At 41.4% G+C, this 21,304-nt stretch overlaps 1 protein-coding gene across 2 annotated transcripts; it reads left to right on the forward strand.

Annotated features, from left to right (window-relative positions):
• Positions 1 to 1,319: 1,319 nt before the first annotated feature.
• On the forward strand, positions 1,320 to 21,140 carry ZC3H11A (zinc finger CCCH-type containing 11A). 2 transcript variants are annotated; one of them, XM_081010052.1, is made up of 17 exons: positions 1,320 to 1,676; positions 2,394 to 2,597; positions 2,870 to 2,989; positions 4,708 to 4,831; positions 5,717 to 5,917; positions 6,762 to 6,878; positions 7,594 to 7,674; positions 8,395 to 8,496; positions 11,322 to 11,384; positions 11,868 to 11,963; positions 12,998 to 13,063; positions 13,572 to 14,075; positions 14,862 to 14,935; positions 15,418 to 15,736; positions 16,983 to 17,155; positions 17,349 to 17,413; positions 19,301 to 21,140. In XM_081010052.1, the coding sequence occupies exons 2-17, from the start codon at positions 2,544 to 2,546 to the stop codon at positions 19,557 to 19,559; spliced, it is 2,418 nt and encodes an 805-aa protein (XP_080866178.1). In that variant the 5' UTR covers positions 1,320 to 1,676; positions 2,394 to 2,543; the 3' UTR covers positions 19,560 to 21,140. The 2 variants fall into 2 exon arrangements, with proteins under 2 accessions (XP_080866178.1, XP_080866177.1); XM_081010051.1 differs by having other exon boundaries at positions 1,352 to 1,676; positions 6,762 to 6,884.
• Positions 21,141 to 21,304: the final 164 nt, after the last annotated feature.

A 21,304-nucleotide genomic window follows, 5' to 3' on the forward strand; every position in this document is an offset into this window, starting at 1 on the left:
TAATCGTTCCCAGAGCTGGATGTGCAGTATGTTCTTAAACCATGGCAGATAATATACAAACTGCTTTATAACATGTACTTAAATTGGGATAGGCAGTTTAATTAACCAATTTTTGTGTGTGTGCCTTAAGGTAGTATGTACAGAAATGAACTTTGTGTTCAGGGATTGTGTATGCAAAAATAAAAATAAAAGGCTACAGAAAGGAAATACCTAAAGTTAATTTGCTGCTTATAATGCGTGTATTTGCGCAATTCCCCCCCAAAGGGATAGTTTGGTTGCCACTAAATGTGGGCTGATTATGGCAAAGAGAGGTATTGTGCATTTGTCAGAATCTTTCTCCTCGCAGAATTGATCATGTGAAGCACCAATATCATTTAGTGCAGGCAAATCAAGTTGGAATAAATAAAAAAAACTGGGTGGGAAGAGAATATAATAATGAAAATTAATTGTTGTAGTTATATATATAATTTTCCCTTGTGTAAAATTCATCATGGACTACTACTTCTTTTTCTTTTTCAAAATACTTTCCCCTCTCTATTTTAGAGTCGGGTGAAATACCATGCCAAAAATTACCCCCCAAAATATGTTAGCATTTGTGTGAATAAAAGATTCCTACATTTCACTCTTCAATTTGAAAGAAGGAATATATACTCAAAATGGCATTGAAAGAGGGATCAACAATTTCTTTTCTTTTGGGTCACTTTGTGACTGAAGATGCATTGGTTGCTAGGATGCTGGACCGGCTGCATCCTTTCAACCTTATCACTGAAAAACAGTGACTTATGGTGTATCTTTGCAGTGATGTATGGGGGACTGAGCAAAATTAGGTACAGAAAAAACAAAACAAATTTAACATTTTGACAGCAAAATCAAACAGTTGCCTTGATTTTGTAGTACTAAGCCTGTTGCTTTTAAAACTGCATCATGCAGTTAGTTTCTGCATAAAAATTAATTGGATCCCAATTTGTTTGAAAATCGGTCTTAATACTCGATACATCATGTGAACACCCTATGTCTATGTACCTATTTGTGTGCTTATGTGGGAAACGATTGGCCTGAAATTTGTATGGCAATTTATTTTTAGTTCCCCAAATTCGAAACATTCTGTTGCAAAATTTCAATCTTTAAATTTAACTACCATGCTTGTATATACATTGTTGCATGTATAAACACAAATGTATTTAAGGATACTTATGTGTATATACATATCTGTGTTTATACATACAAGTATTTTTTTTTTAACTACACAGTTTAATAAAGAGCGGGGAAGATTTTTCCTTTTTTCCAATAGGTGGAAGAAATCTTGAAGACCAGAAATTGAAAAATGTGTTTTAATTAAAAAAAAATTAAAATTTTCCGGCTGTGGAAGATGGATCTTCTTTGCAGCCAGTTTGAAACACAAGTTCATCTTTAAATGAACAATTTATTTTGAAGAGGCAATTAACCTTCACTATCTCCAGTCTTCCTGACCGTTCAAATGGACTTGCTTTCTCCAGTAGTTGTAATTCACCCTGTCTGAATTTTGAATGAGAATGAGATGTGTTCCTTGGAAATGTGAGGAAGAAAAGTCTTTCTATCCCGTTATTATCATTTCATGGATTGAGTGTTGATTCGACCTACAGGAGAAAAATAACTGGAAGTCTTTGAAGACAGAGTTGCATGCTGAACCTACCAAGGTATCTCAGTGAAAAATGTATTCATTTGGGAAGGTTTAGTGTGTGAACTGTAATTCAACAGGTGCTTAAGATATATCTTAGCAGTTGCTAAAATTTGAAGGGTTATCAAAATGACTAGCTGGCAGTAGTTTTCACCCAGTGGCCAAGGTTTCTGCAATAGAATATGCAAATGTTGTTCTAATTATTCAACTTGGCGCATGTCCCAATCTCAGCATCCCCTCTTGTCAGTTCACCTCATCCATCTGTTTTAAGCAGTCAGCAAAGAATTGGTGGTGGTATAGGAATTGAGCTTCCCAAAATATTAAATGTGTGTTGTCTGCTTGTTGCCAAATATGAAACTTCTATATTTCTGGATTTTGCCCTCCTGATATTGCTGGACAACAGATCTTCTTGTCCCTCACCATTGGCCATGCTGTCCAGAGGTTAATGGGAGTCGTAGTCCAACATCTGCAGGACACCATGTTGGCTACCCCCTCTTTAGTGTTTCTTACTATGATGTAAAGAAATTGGATGTCAGGAAATTAGAGGGTAAACAGATTTATGTGGTTTGTTTTTAAACTGGGAACCAGTTTTCATAACATATATAAAAGTAGAATGTGTTTACCTAACCTACTGGGGTTTAGAACTTATTATGTGCCATTGAAATAAAAAAGAGTAGCAAAGCTTGTGATTTGTAACATGAATGTTTCTTTTTATTTTCCTTCATCTTTTTCCAAGATTATATTTTAAAGAAGATACCAGTAAATCCAACCTATAGACGGTTTTGCCAGTTAAACTAAACTGATCAGCCATCACTGAGAGAATAGTAAACCTCTGTTCAGCCACCAGTCTTTCCAACATAAGCTGACAATAAAGATTCAGCCGAATATGTCTAACCAAGGAGATGATTGTTACTTTTATTTCTACTCCACATGTACCAAGGTTTGTATTTCCCCTGTCCTCTAGTCTTCTTTATTCATGCTTGCAGTATTATAAGTATAATGTAACCTGATACACAAAATAGACTCCAGCCAAGGCATCCGTCCCTTCCTTTAGTGACTTTATTGGTAGCCAGGAAGAGGAATATGCAAAGATGTAGTAAAACCTTTAATGTTGCTTTTGTGCATAGGAAATGCAGTTCAATGAAACCTTGGTTATATTAGTCTGATTTTTAATGTATGTATTGCTTACCAAGACCATATTTCATTCTCCAGGGTGACAGTTGCCCCTTCCGTCACTGTGAAGCTGCTCTGGGGAATGAAACTGTGTGTGTGCTTTGGCAAGAGCAGCGATGTTTCAGAAGTGTCTGTCGATTTAGACACATGGAGATTGATGTAAGTATTGTCTCAATATATAGTCTAGCAGTGTGATTACTCTTGATATCTGGGTCTGTAATACAGACACTGTGTGCATTGTTGAAGCGTAGTGTTTTTTGCATAGAACATTTTCCTAAAAACTATAAAGACATAGGCATGATTTAGAGCTATCAAGTTAGTTTGTTAAGTTTAAGTTTGCAAGGTTATTTTGGTAACTCCTGCCTTGCTTTGAAAAAATATATCTACACACATACACTTATAAATGAAGAAACTGTTCATAGTAGTTTGAGATTCCCATGTTTAGACTACCAGCATGAGTTTCTTAGTCTCTAAGCACCTTTCCAGCTTGATTTGAATTTGGGGTGCTATTATTTGGGTTGGTTTATTATATGGGGACTGTGTTTTTTTACAGTAAAGCTACAAAAATGAGAGAAGAAACATGTTAACTCTGTTTTAGATATTTTCCCTTGTCCACCATGTGGGTTGTCCTAGCTTTTTCATAGTATGAGCTAGCTTGTAGAAATGTAATGCATTTAGGCCGCAATTAGTGTCCCACAGTTATTTCTGCCAGTAACCCATTACCTTGTTTGCATACTATGCACACATGAGAATGTATTTGGGAAGATACAGGGTGACCTGTGTGGACAAGAAATGTGATAGCAGGACCTACCCTAAGGCTATAAAAAATGGAAGTGCAGCACATGCTATTTGGTTTTTAACAATGATTGTTTTTAACAGTGCATACCAAAAGGGTCTGTAATTCCCTATTCTTAAACAATAGTGGGGTAAACATAAAGTTAGTCTATCTTATCAAAAGGTGTGGCAGGCAGTAGGATTTGGAAGGAAAAGAAGATATCATGTAGGATATAGGAAGGTAGAACTGAAATATAATAATGGGCCAGGATCCAAAAAGCCTATGGGTGAGTGAAAAGCAGTTTCACATATGCACTGTATGTGTGTTGCTCAATCTCTCCTCTGCTTCATCTCTTATGCTACATTGCATTTATCTGTACAACATGTATTTCCCAGAAGGGCTGCTTTTAAGGGTATGAGAGAGAGGTTGCTGGCACAGCTTGTGTACATGAATGCAACTCCACATGCAGCCAGTGTTAGAAATTGAGATATGAAAACTAGGAGCTAAATGGCACCTTAAACCTAGGTTACAGGCACAACAACGGAATGTCTAGGCATGCTTTTTTAATAACAATACAAAGTTGAAAATGAATGAACTGCAGCTAAAATCTTATGTTCATTTTTCACATGATCTAGTCCTCACCTGAAGACTGCAAAAAACAAAGCCATGCTTCCCCTGCCCACCCTTGCTAATATTCTTAAGACAGTCTCTTCTCCAGTCTTCAGAAAGTGGTTGGAAGTGGGGAGGCAGAAAAGGGTCCCCCTTTCCTTCCACTGTGCAGTCTTAATTTGAAATCTGCACCCAGAGCTCAGAAACTGCTCGTGTTAATGAAATTCCCTGTTGCAAAATGTGCCTAGAACAATGGGCGTTTCGAACACTGCAGCCCTTTGGATCCTGGCCATTGTGATTAAGTAGTCTCTTCACAGATGACTGCCTGTCCTAAACAAAATGGGAAATAATATTTGCATTATCAGTTCTTCTCCTGATGAATTATAGGCTGTAAAGGTTATGTTGCTGATACCATCTCAGTGTGTTAATAACTTACGTTGTGGACTTGCAGGTTGTTCCTAGTGTACACTTATTGCCTATGTTTTGTCTTCAGAAAAAACGCAGTGAGATCCCATGCTTTTGGGAGAATCAGCCAGTGGGCTGTCAGAAGATGAACTGTGCATTCCACCACAACAAGGGACGTTTTGTGGATGGGCTTTTCTTACCTCCAAGCAAGAGTGAGTTGTAATTTCACCTTTCGGCATATCTCTTTACCCCTACCTATCTACAAAAGATCTTGCATTCTTTCTTCAGACTTCCACATTTCTGTAGGTGCTGTAAGGAAAGCCGTACTTGCCTGACTTTTCCCCCCAGCAGTGCATCAAAAAAATCCAGCAGCAATACAGTAGATAAAGGTTATGCAGGGACACGTTCTTTATTGCACAAAGGTGGATGCTTCACAAGATTGTTTTTGTTGTTGTTAACCCAAATACTACCGAAGGTGTGAGGAACCTTTGACCCTCCTTATGTTGCTGGAATGAAACTCACTTCCCTGGCCTTTTGCTACGCCTGCTGGGGCTGATGGGAATTGTAGTTCAGCAACATCTGGAGGGCCAGAGGTTCCCCACACTTGTCCTACTAGCAGCTTGAAGACATCCGTGTGAACACAGCACTCTGAAAAGTGATTTACATAACTTTAACCACAACCCTGCAGCCCTTCCTCTCCCTGTTTAAATTGCTATAACCATCTAGGAAACTCTTTGAGACAAATAGCTGACTTGTTTGTATTTAACATACAACAGGGCAAATATTTTCACCATCATTTCTTTATGGTTAACTTCCTAGAAGCATTAGGTGACCAGTGTTTCAGAATGCTAGATCTGATCCATAAGAATGGTCTTTAGCGTAGATGTGTGTGTAAGCAAGATGAAAACTTACTGGAGATTTTTTTCCAAATTTAAGTATCAATAAAATTATTATATTAATATTGGTCACAATCCTTTGCAGAATGATTTTGATATTACTGGAGAGATTTTACACATGATGGAACAGATACCTATCTATAGTATTGATAATGGTTTTCAACTTGTAGTTTATAGATTCTTGTGCATTTTTGTTCAAAGCTGTTCTAAACGTGCCTGAACCTACGGAAGAGGAGATGAAGGCTACACAGATTTCATTGCAGCAGAATAAACTTTCTGTTCAGTCCAATCCATCTCCTCAGCTGCGTGGGGTAATGAAGGTGGAAAGTTCTGAAAATGTACCAAGCCCCACTCATCCACCAGTTGTTATCAATGCTGCAGATGATGATGAAGATGATGATGGTGAGCAAAATATAGTTCCCTAAAGCATGATGCTTCTCCGTTGTTTCAGTGCATATCATTAATGCAGTCATTGCTTCAGTGTATACCCCACCTCATCCTGCAGATCCTCAGAGTGCCTAACAACTTATATAAAAATTAAAGTAAATTAAAATCAAGATGAAAACAACAATAAATACATCAAAGCAGGTGATGGCATTGGGTATTATCTAGGGTTGCCATATGTCTGGAATTTCCAGAACACACCCCAAATACTGCAGCCACAAGCAGTGTCTGGGCGGAAATTGGCAAAATGTCCAGGGAAATCCGGACTTATGCCTGCCGACAACCATCAGTGTTGTTTTTGCCGATGTTCCTCACAAATAGATCAAAAATGTCCAAGCTCAACAACTTTGCCCCCCCCCCCCCCCAGCTCTGGATTATCACTTTTTCAAATATGGCAACCCAGCACCTTGAAACATTTCTTCCACTGGTGCTTCTTCCAATCCTCTGGAGCATATGGAGTGGGGAGGTTTCCACCCTATAGCATCTGAGAGCAGCAAAACTTAATTGGCAAATCATAGATCTTCTACCTACCTTTTAATTAATTGCATGTTGTACAGATCTTACTTGACTAAGCAGGTGAGACAATCCAAATGAGGTTTTACTTGACTCACAGTTCTACCTTATACATGCCTACTCAGAATTAAGTCTGACATATTTCAGTGGAGCTTGCTTCCAGGTAAATGGGTATAAATCAATGCAGCCTAAGACTTATGCACATTTGAGAATCTGTCTCACTGAACATAGTGGCCTTACTTCTAAATAAATAGGAATGGACTCAAAGTAGCAATGTTACTTCTTTCAGATCAATTATCGGAAGAAGGTGATGAATCTAAAATGCCCGTTCAACAACCCTCTGCGGAGGTTTCTAATGGATTGCGGGTAATTTCTACTCGGAAATCAGCAAGTAGCACAAAACAAGGTAAAGGTAGGAACTAATATGCTCAAAATAAACTGAGTGGACCCTTAGCAAGGGATTTCAGCCAAGGATACCTACATTCAGCATGTGGGTTGGATTGTTTATTTGCTTCAGTGTGTGTTTATATTTCAGTTCTTGCAATTGAGGACTTGCAAAGTATGTAAATGCCGTTTGTTTGTTTTTAAAGCAAGTATTGGAGAGAAGGACATTAGTGTGCTGGTGCAGGAAGGTAGATGGGGTATAGAGAGTGGAAGGGATATAGGAGCTATGCAGAAAGATGGGAACAAAAAAACCAACAAACATTTTTTTTCTTAAGGAAGTGTTGTGGAAAGTTTTCTGGAAATATTTCCTCTGCATATTTAGGGTAATGTGCATCAGAACATGTTCAGTTTGCAACGGAAAATTTGCTGGTGCCCCAGAGATTGATCTAATTTAGCATATTGATTATACTTGTATAGAGTAAACAAAGCTAAAAACATTGAAATTGCCAAGTTTGCTTGTGGCACCCCAGATGTTTGATTCCCGCTCCATCATCCTAAGCCAGCATCTACAAACAATGATCAGATGTGATGGGCAATGTAGCTCAGTAACTTCTGGAGGGCCACAGGTTCTCACCCCTGGAATAAATTTTCACAGGTTATCTAACTTTCAGCTTGTTTTCTGCGCTTTCGTATTTGAGAGAAACTTATCCACTTACTCAAATTTTCACATTTTGCAGTTGATAATTTGAATTTTGGAATCAAAACCCTTGATGAGATCAAGTCAAAAAAAATGAAGGAAAAATCAAAGAAGCAAGGTGGTGAGTTGACCTTTGTAATTGTGAGGATATTCCACAGCATTATGTTTGGGCACCCTCATTGTTGCAGTGTCTATTATTAGAAGTCCAGGGTGGGCTGTTGCTTGCTTTTGCTTAGAGCCTTGCAAATGCTAATGTTCGAATCCCCACGACGGGGTGAGCTCCTGTTGCTAAGCCCCTGCGCCTGCCAGCCTAGCAGTTCGAAATCACATCAAAGTGCAAGTAGATAAATAGGTACTGCTCCAGCGGGAAGGTAAATGGCGTTTCCGTGCGCTGCACTGGTTCACCAGAAGCGGCTTAGTCATGCTGGCCACATGACCCGGAAGCTGTACGCCAGCTCCCCTAGCCAATAAAGCGAGATGAGCACCGCAACCCCAGTTGTTTGCGACTGGACCCAACAGTCAGGGGTCCCTTTACCTTTATGTGTAGCCTTGGATGTCCCAGTGATCATTGAATCAGCAGTTTTGTGCCCTACCATTGAATCACAGCAATTAAGTGTTGGGGTGGTGGCTAGTGGAGGTTGTTCAATGATTGTTCAAAGAAAAAAAGAATTTTGGATTGGACTTATCCTAAGGCACCAATGCATTACAGTTGGCATTGTATAGTAGCCAAGAGTGTGAACTTAGAAGCCTCATATTCAAATTGCATCTCAACCACAAATTCATGAAATGCCAAATAGTGGTGGCAGTGCAGCTTAATATACCTTTGTCTTGCTCTTCTCAGACAACCCCTCTGAAGTTTCTGCTCAGATTCAGACCCATCCAGGCCCAGAAAAAGAAAATGTACGGACTGTGGTCAGAACTGTAACTTTATCTACAAAGCCAGGTAAGTGTAATTCTGTTTGTATTCAATTCAGCAGCTCTGGTAGGTGTGGCATTTCTGGAAATGCCCTTCCTCTTTATCGATTAGTATCAATGCTACGATGTGTACTCATGTATGTTCATATACACACTGCTGAGAGGTTTAGGATCTTTTGCTGGAGTTATGATGTGCACTTATTATGGATGTGTGTTAATCCTTAATCTTATTCCTACAAGAAACCCTCACATAGAAATAAAGGAAGCTTAGTTTATTACCGTATTTTTCGCTCTATAGGACGCACTTTTTTCCCTTCAAAAATGAAGGGAAAATGTGTGTGCGTCCTATGGAGCGAAGACGCCATAGCCCCGCGACCCTCTCCCGGCTGGAGAGGTGACGCGCGGCTATTGAGGCTCTTGCCATAGCCGCCCGTCACCTCTCCAGCCGGGAGAGCGCGCGCGGGGCTAAAGCAAGAGCCTCAATAGCCGCCCGTCACCTCTCCAGCCGGGAGAGGGTCGCGGGGGGCTGCTTTAGCCCCGCGCGCGCTCTCCCGGCTGGAGAGGTGACGGGCGGCTATGGCAAGAGCCTCAATAGCCGCCCGTCACCTCTCCAGCCGGGAGAGCGCACGCGGGCACCCCGCGACCCTCTCCCAGCTGGAGAGGTGACGCGCGGCTATTGAGGCTCTTGCCATAGCCGCCCGTCACCTCTCCAGCCGGGAGAGCGCGCGCGGGGCTAAAGCAAGAGCCTCAATAGCCGCCCGTCACCTCTCCAGCTGGGAGAGCGCGCGCGCGGGGCTAAAGCAAGAGCCTCAATAGCCGCCCGTCACCTCTCCAGCCGGGAGAGGGTCGCGGGGGGCTGCTTTAGCCCCGCGCGCGCTCTCCCGGCTGGAGAGGTGACGGGCGGCTATGGCAAGAGCCTCAATAGCCGCCCGTCACCTCTCCAGCCGGGAGAGCGCACGCGGGCACCCCGCGACCCTCTCCCAGCTGGAGAGGTGACGCGCGGCTATTGAGGCTCTTGCCATAGCCGCCCGTCACCTTTCCAGCCGGGAGAGCGTGCGCGGGGCTGCTGGAGAGGTGACGGGCGGCTATAGAAGTGTGTTTTTAAAGTGTGTTTGTATTGTGATTTGCTACTCGCTTAGACTGTAACTTTGCTATCTAAAGCAGCATTATATATATATTCTGTCACTCCTGATTTATATACCGTATTTTTCGCACCATAGGACGCACCGGACAATAGGACGCACTTTGTTTTAGAGGGGGGAGAACAAGAAAAAAAAATCTCCCCCTCTCTGCCCAGCGCCCCTTCAGCGAAGTGGCAGGAGGCGCTGCGCAGAGAGGGGGAGAACTTTCCCCCTCTTGTTTTCCCGCTCTAAAACAAGGTGCCGTTTAAGGTGCGTTCAGGCGGCAACCTTGGAAGCCTGGAGAGCGAGACCCCTCGCTCTCCAGGCTTCAGGTTCCTTTCGACCTGCTCTTTGGGGCTGGCGGGGGGAAGCCCACCGCCAGCCCCAAAGAGCAGTTCAGGGAGCAGCGGAAAGGCGCAGCGGAGAGGCTCCTGCCATAGCCGTGCATCACCTCTCCAGCCGGGAGAGGGTCGCTGGGCTATGGCTTCTTTAGCCCCGCGCGCGCTCTCCCGGCTGGAGAGGTGACGGGCGGCTATGGCAGGAGCCTCTCCGCTGCGCCTTTCCGCTGCTCCCTGAACTGCTCTTTGGGGCTGGCGGTGGGCTTCCCCCCGCCAGCCCCAAAGAGCAGGTCGAAAGGAACCTGAAGCCTGGAGAGCGAGGGGTCTCGCTCTCCAGGCTTCCAAGGTTGCCGCCTGAACGCACCTTAAACGGCACCTTGTTTTAGAGCGGGAAAACAAGAGGGGGAAAGTTCTCCCCCTCTCTGCGCAGCGCCTCCTGCCACTTCGCTGAAGGGGCGCTGGGCAGAGAGGGGGAGATTTTTTTTTCTTGTTCTCCCCCCTCTAAAACAAAGTGCGTCCTATTGTCCGGTGCGTCCTATGGTGCGAAAAATACGGTATATAAATCAGGAGTGACAGAATATATATATAATGCTGCTTTAGATAGCAAAGTTACAGTCTAAGCGAGTAGCAAATCACAATACAAACACACTTTAAAGAGCAGAAAATACCCTATCTATTCTAACACCTACATAAGCAAGGTGACAATTTTGCCATAAAGCCACACAAGAAGGGAAGGGGAAAAGGAAAGTATACCTGTCCTTAAAGCGAAGCAGTAGGGGGCAGAGTCCTAGGAAGTGCTGGGTAAGTTCTGTTGTATTGGAGCTGGGAGAGCTAGCTAACCTTTTCATTTAATGGTCTTTTTATACCCTTTTTTGCCAATGCATTGTGATGGAGAGGGTAGGGGCTATGAAATGAGTGATTCTTACAATTTCTATAATCACTTTAAGAATAGTGAGAAATGGGATAAACTGGCCATCCCATTTGTTTGTTTAACAAGAGGCTTGTCATGTGTGATCTTCCTGCCTCTTTCACCTATGGTCACCCTGTTCTCTTTGTTTGACAAAAGGTGAAAGACATGTGATAGTGAGCAATTATCTGAATCTAGGCATCTTTGCTTGCAGTCTGCCTTTATATCACCTTACCATTGTGTGGGTGGATCCCATTGAGGAGTTGAGTATCCTGTACTTAACAACTAAATTTGCATGTGTTAATCTTCTGGTCAAATGCAGGTTCTACTGCAAGTAAATAAACTGCTGTACAAATACTGTTTGTTTATTAGCCAAGAGGCTTTAACAGTTTTTCATGGAAAAAACCACTACATATTAATACACATATTAAAGCAATTGGTTTACTTCAAACATCTGTTAAAGTTGTTTGACCTTAATTTTTGTCAGGTGAAGAGCCTCAGATTCGATTGACTGTTGCAGAAAGATTGGGAAAACGGAAATCCTCTACAGGTGAGAACCAGCATGTAGAATTAAAAAACCCTGCTCCTCTATTAACATATCAGCCTTATCCATACTTTTCCATCAAAGGTGCATACATGCACAAAAGTTCTGATCATGGGTACATTTTTTTCTGTTTTTGAACCTTGATGATTTATTAAATTACTGTATTAAAGTATATGCCATTTATGGCACAGCATAGAATCTGCGGCAAGGAGGATTTTCATTTTTCTTGACATTTCAGTGGAGAGCTGTGTAAAAACTAGACCGGTATCAGCTCTTATCCCACTCATCTGCTTCTTGCACTGCCACAGTGTGTGTGCACGTGTATGTATATCTCTGCCCTATCTTTCTAGGCAAAATGTTCACTAAAGGTGTCTTTCAGCATCGTAAGACTGATGTGGATGTAATTGCCACTAAAAGTAGCAAGCATAGCTGAAAGCAAAAAAACAAAAGCCTGACAATAATCTTTCTTTCTTCTCCTTTTACTGTTAGTTTCTGAGAGTGGTCTCCCCCTAAAACGTAGCCTTGCTGAAAGACTGGGAAAGAAAGTAGACTCCTTGGAGAATGCAGACAAAATACCAAAGAGAGGTAGGTTTGTTTAAATAGTAAAATGTGTTCTCCTTTTTTTGTAGTGCAACAAACCTGTTTAAGTGAAATTGTTCTAAAATGTCAATGAAACTCCTGTTTTTATCAGGGATGAGGAATCAAATGCATATAATGAAAAGGCCATATTAACAGTTGTTTGTTTCAAAAATCTTGTATGCTGTCTCCATACAGTGATGTACACAAAGTATTCCAAATTCCATAGTCAAGGTGATCTGTACATAGTGCATAAAACGTAATTGCTTTGATAGAGATTTTTAAATTTTTTTTGGAAGAATAGTAGATCTATTTGCAGTTCATTTGTGGTTCTTTTGAGTTGCAGAAAACATACAGTATTTCATTTCACTTTTAATTTGTATACCACCTTTCTATATTACTATACAGAAGGCAGTTTACAAGCTGAATAAACAACAAAATAGACAGCAAAGATCATATACCTGATAACAATCTGATCCAATACAAAAAAGTCATAATAAAAACATAGCTTTAAAATAAACAACTACTATCAAATTTAAGAATTACTAAACTGTAATCAATAAAAATAATGGCAAATCATGATGCATAAAATGCTACAAAACCATGTAAAAGGATCAATTTGAGCAACAAGGACAGAAAATTATAACATTAATTTTTAAAATACCCTGGAACTCCTCTCTTCCCAGGTGCTTCTGCTGTTTTCAAAGTCATGGTCTGGGAAAGGCTCTTAGGGATGGAGGGTGGTCAAGGCAGGTGGAAAAAGCCATTGCCTGATGGCCAGCGTGAAGTCTTTCTCCCATCTGGAAACATCTCTCTTATGAAGACTCCTTGGGCTGGAGGGTGAAGCAAGCCATATGAAACATTTTCTGTGTGAAGCCATAGGTCAGCTTCCTCAACCTGGTGCCCTTCAGCTCCAGCTAGCATGGCCAATTGTTAGGAATGATGGGAGTTGTAGTCCAAGGCACTAGGAAGATTGCTGTAGGAGAACAAAACAGGAGACTCCTGTGTAACTTCCTTCACCATTTTATTCTTTCTTTCTGCAGTACAAGTTCCCTTGTCACTTAAAGAGAGACTAGGATTACCATCTGAGCAGAACAACATGGAAACAGGTAACAATTGGTTTTATTGGAGTACCTTGGGATATCCTCTTCCTATTTCTTGCATGTGCAGCCTTAGTGCAATCCAAGCTACTCTACTCAGAAGTAAACCTCACAGAGTTTAATGTGATAATAATATATAAAAGGTTAAAATCTATAAAAGGCCCATGTCACAAAAAGATCAGCCTGCAACTGTTCTTTTTTCTTACCTCCTGAATTTAGAGCTCCTTTATGGAATGAGATCTTGCTCTCAGTATTAGTTCTTCAGCAATGTTTTACATACTGCTCACTTTTTGACTTGGATAATCTACTGCAAAAAACTGGCAAGGGTTGAAATACGACATGTACATTTTGAGGGAAGCCCATTTAGAATGAGGTTGGGGGATAAGAAGCAGATTGTTAAACTCTCAGAGCAAAAGTATATACAGCCTAGAACAGTTGAAATTTTGACTAACATAAAAATGCAAACTAATTAATTCTATTGTGCATTTTTTCATTTTGCTTTGTGTTTGTGGTGTAGAGAATGCTGCCCAACCAGTAGGCGAAATTCGTGTGAAAACACTGGAAGAAATCCGTTTGGAGAAGGCTAGCCAAAGAAAGGGAGAAATTCATCCCAAACCCAAGGTTCAAGTAACTTTTACCATTGATGATCCCAGTGCAGTGGCAAAACCGTCTCCTGCCATCAGGATCAAAACCTTTTCAGAGGTCCTGGCTGAGAAGAAGCAGAGGCAAATGGAAGAGGAGCGCCTAAAAGCTGAAAAAGGGAGCCTTGCTGGACCAAAGCATGAGGGTGAGCCCCAGAAGCAAGGCTCCTTGGGTTCAGCTGTTTCCAGCAGAAGAAAGCTGGAGGAGCCTTCTGACAAAGCTAAGGACTTTAGGGAGGTGCGCATCAAAACTCTAGAGGAAATCAAGCAGGAAAAAGCCCTCCGAATGCAGCAAAGTGGGGAGAATACCTCAAAGACGCAGATGCAACCTGAGCGAACTCCAGTTGGGAGGAGACAGTTATGCATTACAAAGCCAACAGGTACTATGCATGCCCTGTTTGTAGCACCATTTTACTACCAAATACTCATATTCAGAATGCATGTTGAAGCAGATTTTTTTATAAATGATAAAATTGGTATAAATATTCATGATAGATTTGACTGCTGGAACATAGAGTAGAGCAATATCAGGAACTTCAGCTGCAGAACATACTGTAGTGTGCTGATGTCCCCCCGCCCCCTTCCCACACATGGCTCTGAAATGAGCTCAGAGTAAAGGAAGGGAACTAGCATGAGTAGGGTATTCATAGGAGGAGAGTATTGGCAATGGCAGGAGGCGTTAAGCATTCTTTCTCCTGCCCTTCAAGTGTCCTTCCTGCATTTTTCAGTATTTCAGCAAATGGGATCGCACATTTTAATTTGACCTTAAATTAAAGTGGGGGTACTCTTTTCAGTTCACTTTGTAGGAGCCTATAACTAATGCCAGAACAAATATTTCTGGAAAAAAAGTATTTTCAGCTGGAAGTAACTTAAATAATCAGCCTGTTGGCATGTCACCATTATGCACATTTTCTAGTTCAGGACGGGATAGGATGTGTCTGGGCAGGATGTGTTCCTCAAAAATTGAGGAATTGAGATGAAATGCCTTGCTTGTAGTGCTTCATGGACCTTGGTGTTGGAAGGTAGCAAGCATTTAAAGCAAGATAGAAGACTGCTGAGTGTGGTGTTCACCCACCTAATTTACCTGTCCTCATAAGGTGGGAAATAGCTGTGCCTCAGGAGAATTAATTCTCCTTTTAGAATGATCAATGTGGTGTTTTTAACAGCTCCTGAAAGAGAAAAAAAACATCTAGAGTTGAAGTCCTCTCCAAGAACTTTTACATCAGATGCCACTGCGAAGGTAAGTCTTCATTTTGGTACACAATACATTCTGTGTTGAAAAACAGGCCTTGCTACTGATGCATGTTCATTATCATCTAGCATCTTTGGAAACTGCCATTAGACATCTATGTCAGGACTGGCTGTCACGTGATACACAAACCCTGCTTTCTCACCCTTCTAGCCCCATTTAGATCCCATTAGCTAATCAGCTCTGGGCCAAAGTTCAGCATAATATATTTTGACAGCCTATTATGAAGGGCACATCATGCCACCAAGAAACACAATGGGGCATCATTTTTCTGACAGACAACCCCAGACTATGACTGCTTCATGGTTATAAAAAGCCAAAAAAGTAAAAACAAACAGAAGAAAGAAATCCGGAGCACTATCCAGAGCCAGGCCACCCAAGAAGCATGTCAAGATACTGAAATATGGGGGGGGGGGCGCTTTCCCTGGGAAGCACCTGTTTTCTCACCCCTTTATTTCTCATTGTCTACTCAGCCTTTGAATGACGGCATGAGCAATTCACATTCTAAAGTCCAGGTGAAGAGCTTGGAGGAGATAAGGAAGGAGAAGCAACGGCTAAAACAGCAGCAAGAGAGGAAGCCCCAGGAGGAGCAAGTGACTGTGCCATCTGCTGGGGAAGAAACTGCAGAAGGGAAGGCCCCAGGGGCGAAAAATCCTGTATCCCCAGTGACAACAGGGAAAAGCCATCCACTTACAAAGAGGTTGCTGGTGAGATCCCAGGAGGCAGCGCCAGAGAACATGGGGTCAGAGGAGTCGAGACTTTCTGCTCAGCCTGTAGAACGAAAGATTAAAGGTAAACAGCAACACCTTGATGGTAATCAAGAGTCAAAAAAAGGTTGGCTTCCTTAAGCTGCTCATAAGAGGTAGAACAAGAGGCTTTTAAATTTCTGCCATCTAGGTTCCTACTTGTTTTAAGTTTCAGCATTGCCCCATGAGCTAAGTAACAAGGTGTGTATTCTTAAGCATACTCCCACATTCCACTTACATGTCCCAGGCGCAAAGGGATGGGATGAATATTCTTGCATAATACTGATACACACACTCCAGAATTGGCAAAACATCTTGAGCTTTCATCTATCTCTGAGATAGCATGTGTGTTCCCAGTTGCTTCAAAATGTAATCTGGGCAACAGCTGTAACTGTTGCCTTTTCTGTCTCATACTATCAACCTGCATTGCTTACTCTTGAGACAAAGGCACAAGGATGTATGGTATTAAAGGGACAAATCTGAAGCCCAGAGTTCCTCTGGGAAGTCCTGGCGACTGCTTAGCCAGGTAACTGGACCTCTCTTGGTATATGGCATGAAGCTGCACTTGCTCTCTCTCACTCACTGCTAGACAATCTCTGGATGTGGGAGATTTGATAGCATCATATCTGGGCACTGTCCAACACGCCCGAATTGTATGCTTCTGCACTTGTGGCAAAGACACATTCTTAGTCTTAGTTGCAATAGCATACCCTCCAACATTTCTCTGATGAAAATAGGGACTTCCCATTCCATAATGATAATTTTACTATTTATATCCCACACATCTTACTGGGTTGGCCCAGCCACGCTGGGCAGCTTCAAACATATATAAAAAACAATAAAGCATTAAACATTTAAAAAAATTCCCTATACAGGATTGCCTTCAGACAGCTCAGGGGTCAGAGAACTCCCTACCCTCCAACATTTCTCCTGTGAAAATAGGGACATTCTAAGGAAAAGCAGGGCATTCCAGGATCAAATCAGAAACTGGGACAGCTTCTCTAAATCAGGCATGTCCCTGGAAAATAGGACACTTGGAGGGTCTGCGATAGGTCAAAAAACCCTTTGCAGGATGCTGCATTTTTCATGTAGATAGAGAACTGCCATGTGCAAAGAGCACCGAATCTTTTCGTAATTACAGATCTGACATTTCTAAAAAAGGTCTCGGAGGAAGAGAAGTGCTGTTTTTGGTTTTAAAATGTGCTATTATGGAAAAAAGTTAGGGAGAGAGAAGAGTAACATTGCCATTCTGTGTTCACGGACTAACCTTGAGTTGCTTTTTCATATTCTAGCCAAACCAAAAGTGAATGTGAAACCATCTGGGGTGAAGCCCGTGTCTCCAGCAAAGCAGGCACTGAAGCGCAAAGCATCAGAGAGTCATCCTTCTGTTATTGCTGCAGTGAAGCCTCTGAGTCTCATCCCAAGCGCAAACACAAAGGAGCACCCATCTGAAAACACAGCCCTGGTAAGAAGATGGATTTGTGCTGTTGGAGACTACCTGATAGCTGAAAGTATTAGCTTGTGCTGTAACTGCACTTTGAGATAAGTAGCAGGGGTGGGCTTTTTTGCAGGGGGGTAATAGGATGCTCAAGAATTAAAACAGCATAATGATGATGGAGAGAGAAAAACCTGCCACAAACTTTTTCCCCCTCTCTCAGGCAAGTGCTCCTAGTCTTTCAGAAGCCACAGAAGCCGTTGTTCCTGAGAGAGTGCAGTCTAACAGGTAATTATTTTATCTATCTATCTATCTATCTATCTATCTATCTATCTATCTATCTATCACCCTATTATATGTCACTGAGATTGTCCCTTGGAACAGTTGTGCAAGCTGACTTTGAATGTTTATTAGCCATTACTCAAATGAGATCAAGTGAAAATTAGGATAAGGTCCTTCAGCTTTCTTTCCATGTAGGTTTGCAAGTGGAGGTCCAGGTAACAGACACTGGAATAGATTCAATTAAATTTAATGCCATAGGAATCTGGGATATAGTGAAGTTCATATTGAAAATTCCAAGACTGTAGTGGCAGATTCTGAAGAAATACAGTTAGGCCAGTAATAGATCATAATACTTGAAGCAGCTTAAAAGAAATTAATACAAATTGTGACTATTTCCCATTGTACTAATTTTAATTTTGTCAACAAGATAGAGTCAAATGTTACCAAGCTTTCACTCTTCAGATCCTACTGCACTGAGGAGATAGCAGTACTCTGGATGAAGTGTTTAGATATCTCATACTAACACTGACAAAAATTTGCCTTTTAAAGCCAAATTATGATAATTTAGAAACCAACTGCAACTTGACCAGCAAGATCAAGCATTTGTCCTTGGTTTTTTAACATGGGTACCAACAATACATTTATTCTGACATAACCTTTTGTAGGTAATGCTGTGTGATTTACTGATTTGCAGTTAAATGGTATATAAATGCCATAAAATAAATAAATGGCTAGGACTCTACTTCTGCATCTGAAGTAGAATTTGCTCATCAAAGCTTATGCTGCAATGAGCTGATTCAGTATTTTAAGTTGTTCAAGACCTTATGCTATTTATCATACCTGATATTTCCCATAAACTAGTTTCTTAAGTCTTGCATTTTGTTTTTCATACTGCTCAGTTCACTTTGAACTTAGCTATCTTAAAAGCAAAACGTAAGACGTGGGTGGTGCTGTGCCGCTTGGGCTTGCCAATCAAAAGGTCACGGTTCAAATTCCTGTGACGGGGTGAGCTCCTGTTGTTCGGTCCCAGCTCCTGCCAACCTAGCAGTTCGAAAGCACGCAGTGCAAATAGATAAATAGGTACTGCTCCGGCGGGAAGGTAAATGGTGTTGCCGTGTGCTGCTCTGGTTCACCAGAAGTGACTTAGTCATGCTGGCCACATGACCCGGAAAAACTGTCTGCGGAAGCAGACAAACACCGGCTCCCTTGGTGATGAGCATCGCAACCCCAGGAGTCGTTCGCAACTGGACTTAACTGTCAGGTGTCCTTTACCTTTACGGCTACATAATGTAAACATGCATAGCTGAAGAAGATAGTTTAGTGGCATAGCAATAATCCAGCTATTTCTTTCTGCTAACCAACTGCTTCCTGACCATATAATATGACCTAGATGACACTTCAACATAAGGCTTCTTCAGTCATTTTAGTGTGTGAAGAGGAGAGCAGGCCGTACATAAGAGGTTTCTAACCATGCTTAGCTGAATGCAGTTAGAAGCCACTGGTGATAGTGCAAAATTCCCTGTCAGTTCTGATCATGCAAGATCCTTAATTCAGACCTTCCTATATATTGCATATTGGTGGGAATGTGGCAGCAAGGATGGGCTGGTGTACACCAACTATACATGTTGCCCTGCACAACACCCCCCTCCCAAATGTTGCTTGAATTCCCATATAAGAATATTATCTCTACTCTTTATGTACCTGCATCCTGCCTATTTAAGTTTCAGATTTGTAACTAACTAATGACCTGTCTACTGCTAGAGGAGAAACTTCCTGCACAGCTTATTAATATCACACCATTCTACTGGGGCTAAGGGTTCCCCACGTCCAGACAGGATATCTGTTTCCCCCTTGGAGATGTATCATATTGTTATCTTTTCCCTCTTTGTGAAGCTCCGAACTGCATATGGAGAACCAGGCAGCCTCCACGTTGCAAGCAGAGACAGCAGGTGCAACCTCTTCCCATGCAGCAGTAAAGACACGCAGACTGAGCTCAACAGGACCTGGGAAGACACCCACCTCAGTAGACGATGACTTTGAAAAGCTGATATGGGAAATCTCAGGAGGCAAACTGGAAGCAGAGATTGATCTGGACCCAGGAAAAGATGAGGACGACCTCTTGCTTGAACTTTCTGAAATGATTGACAGCTGATTTCATCCCCATATGGTTTATTCTGAGAGAAAATAAATGTTGTATATTTTGTTGGATAACCAAGATTACCCTTTTCTTGGTGAAGTTATGGCAAGTCTTAAAGCACACTTGAACTGATGAAAGAAATTGGCTGCATTTGATTGTCCTGTATTGCCCTGCTGGTCAGAGAGATGTTCCTATATGATTGTCTTGTTACTATCCTGCCCACCTGAAATACTTTGAGAAAACCACAAACATTTCAACTAGGGTCCACTTGTTGACTCAACAACCTTCCTGTATGTATTTTTGTTACTTAACTGTCACATTTTGTTTTCCAGCCTTGTGGCAAACCTCAATGTCTGTTTCACAGCTTCTTCATTGTGATTTTTTTGGGGGTAATTTCTGTATTCCCAAGTTACTGTGTCAGCTCTTTGAGTCATGCAATTATATTTTCAAATTTGATTCTAGAGCCAGGAGTACAGTTTAAAATGTGGAAGAGCAGAAATGTAGTAATCTCCATCTGAACTTACCGCCACATGGCAAGCGTGGCTTTAGGAAGAAGGAAAGAATATTGAACTTTTTAAAAAAAAAATCTTCCTCACTGTTATTCTGTACCATTTAGACTAGTTTCCACTAGCAAGCATAAACTCCATAAGGCAAAAGCTAAGAATTTTTTTGTGTGTACCTATATTCATTAAAAATAATTATTGTTTTTAAAACATGCCCTACAAGGGCATGTGAGGTTATTCTCAGGTTTTGTTCTTTTTTTCCTGAACTGATGGCCTTTTTTGCTGATATTGCACCGGTCATTTAAAACAAAGCTTTGGAATGCTGCCTTTTGGCAGGTAAACCAGGTAAACCATATATATGCACTCTTCCCTGCCAAATCCACACAGTTCTCAGCTGTGGTTCTGAAACTGCCCACCTGCAAACTTTTGTACCCATGTTCAGCACTTGAAGCCCCACCAATGATCTTTATTCGGCAGTGTTCCATGAACTCTACAGTGTGGCTGTGGAGACTTGGGTGTATTGTATACCCTATCATTCTTACATCCATATTTCATATGATTACCTTTTGACTATTGTTATCTGCAGGATCTTTCTGGTTGCGTTCCTACCAAGAATAAAAATTTGCTTGATTCTGTTGTAAATATATTCACTTTAACTTGGAAAAACTCTGTGCTTTGCAAGTTCACATTGAAATTTTGCCTGTGCAAAATATGGTTGAATAGAGTCATACTTTTAAATTTATGTTAAAAGCTGCCCTGCATTAACTGCTAGTTGACACATTGCTCCAAAAAAGTGGGAAACCAGAGAACTTCTGACGGTGAACAAAAGTAACAGACATTTGAGACTGTGAATAGTTTGCAATAGTTTGTGTCTGCTTATGCAGAACCTTCTGTTTGTTGACATTTTTCTTCATTTTTTTTTCCCCATACAAGAGATTCCTCTCTAGGCTTTTAACTACAGACTCCATTGCTTTCTGTACATCTTTTTGTTTTCTATTTAAATCACTATCTGAATCAGATATGTTTGCTATTTCTTTAAACAGTCTGCAGGAGAGAGAAGTATTTGTGTTTTAAATAAAGTTAATGTCGGAAATGTGTTTCAATGTTTTATTTCCAAAACGTTGTGCAGAATAGAATAGGAATTTGCCACCTGTCATGGCTTCTCAGCTTTTACTTGCCCCAAATTGAGATGGCAACATAAAAGGACTGAAGAGCCAGATTTCTTTAAAAAAAAAAAAGTCTTGCACTAAAAATAGG

This window comes from Podarcis pityusensis (assembly GCF_964106645.2).
Source record: "Podarcis pityusensis genome assembly, chromosome: 6".
Lineage (NCBI taxonomy): Eukaryota > Metazoa > Chordata > Lepidosauria > Squamata > Lacertidae > Podarcis > Podarcis pityusensis.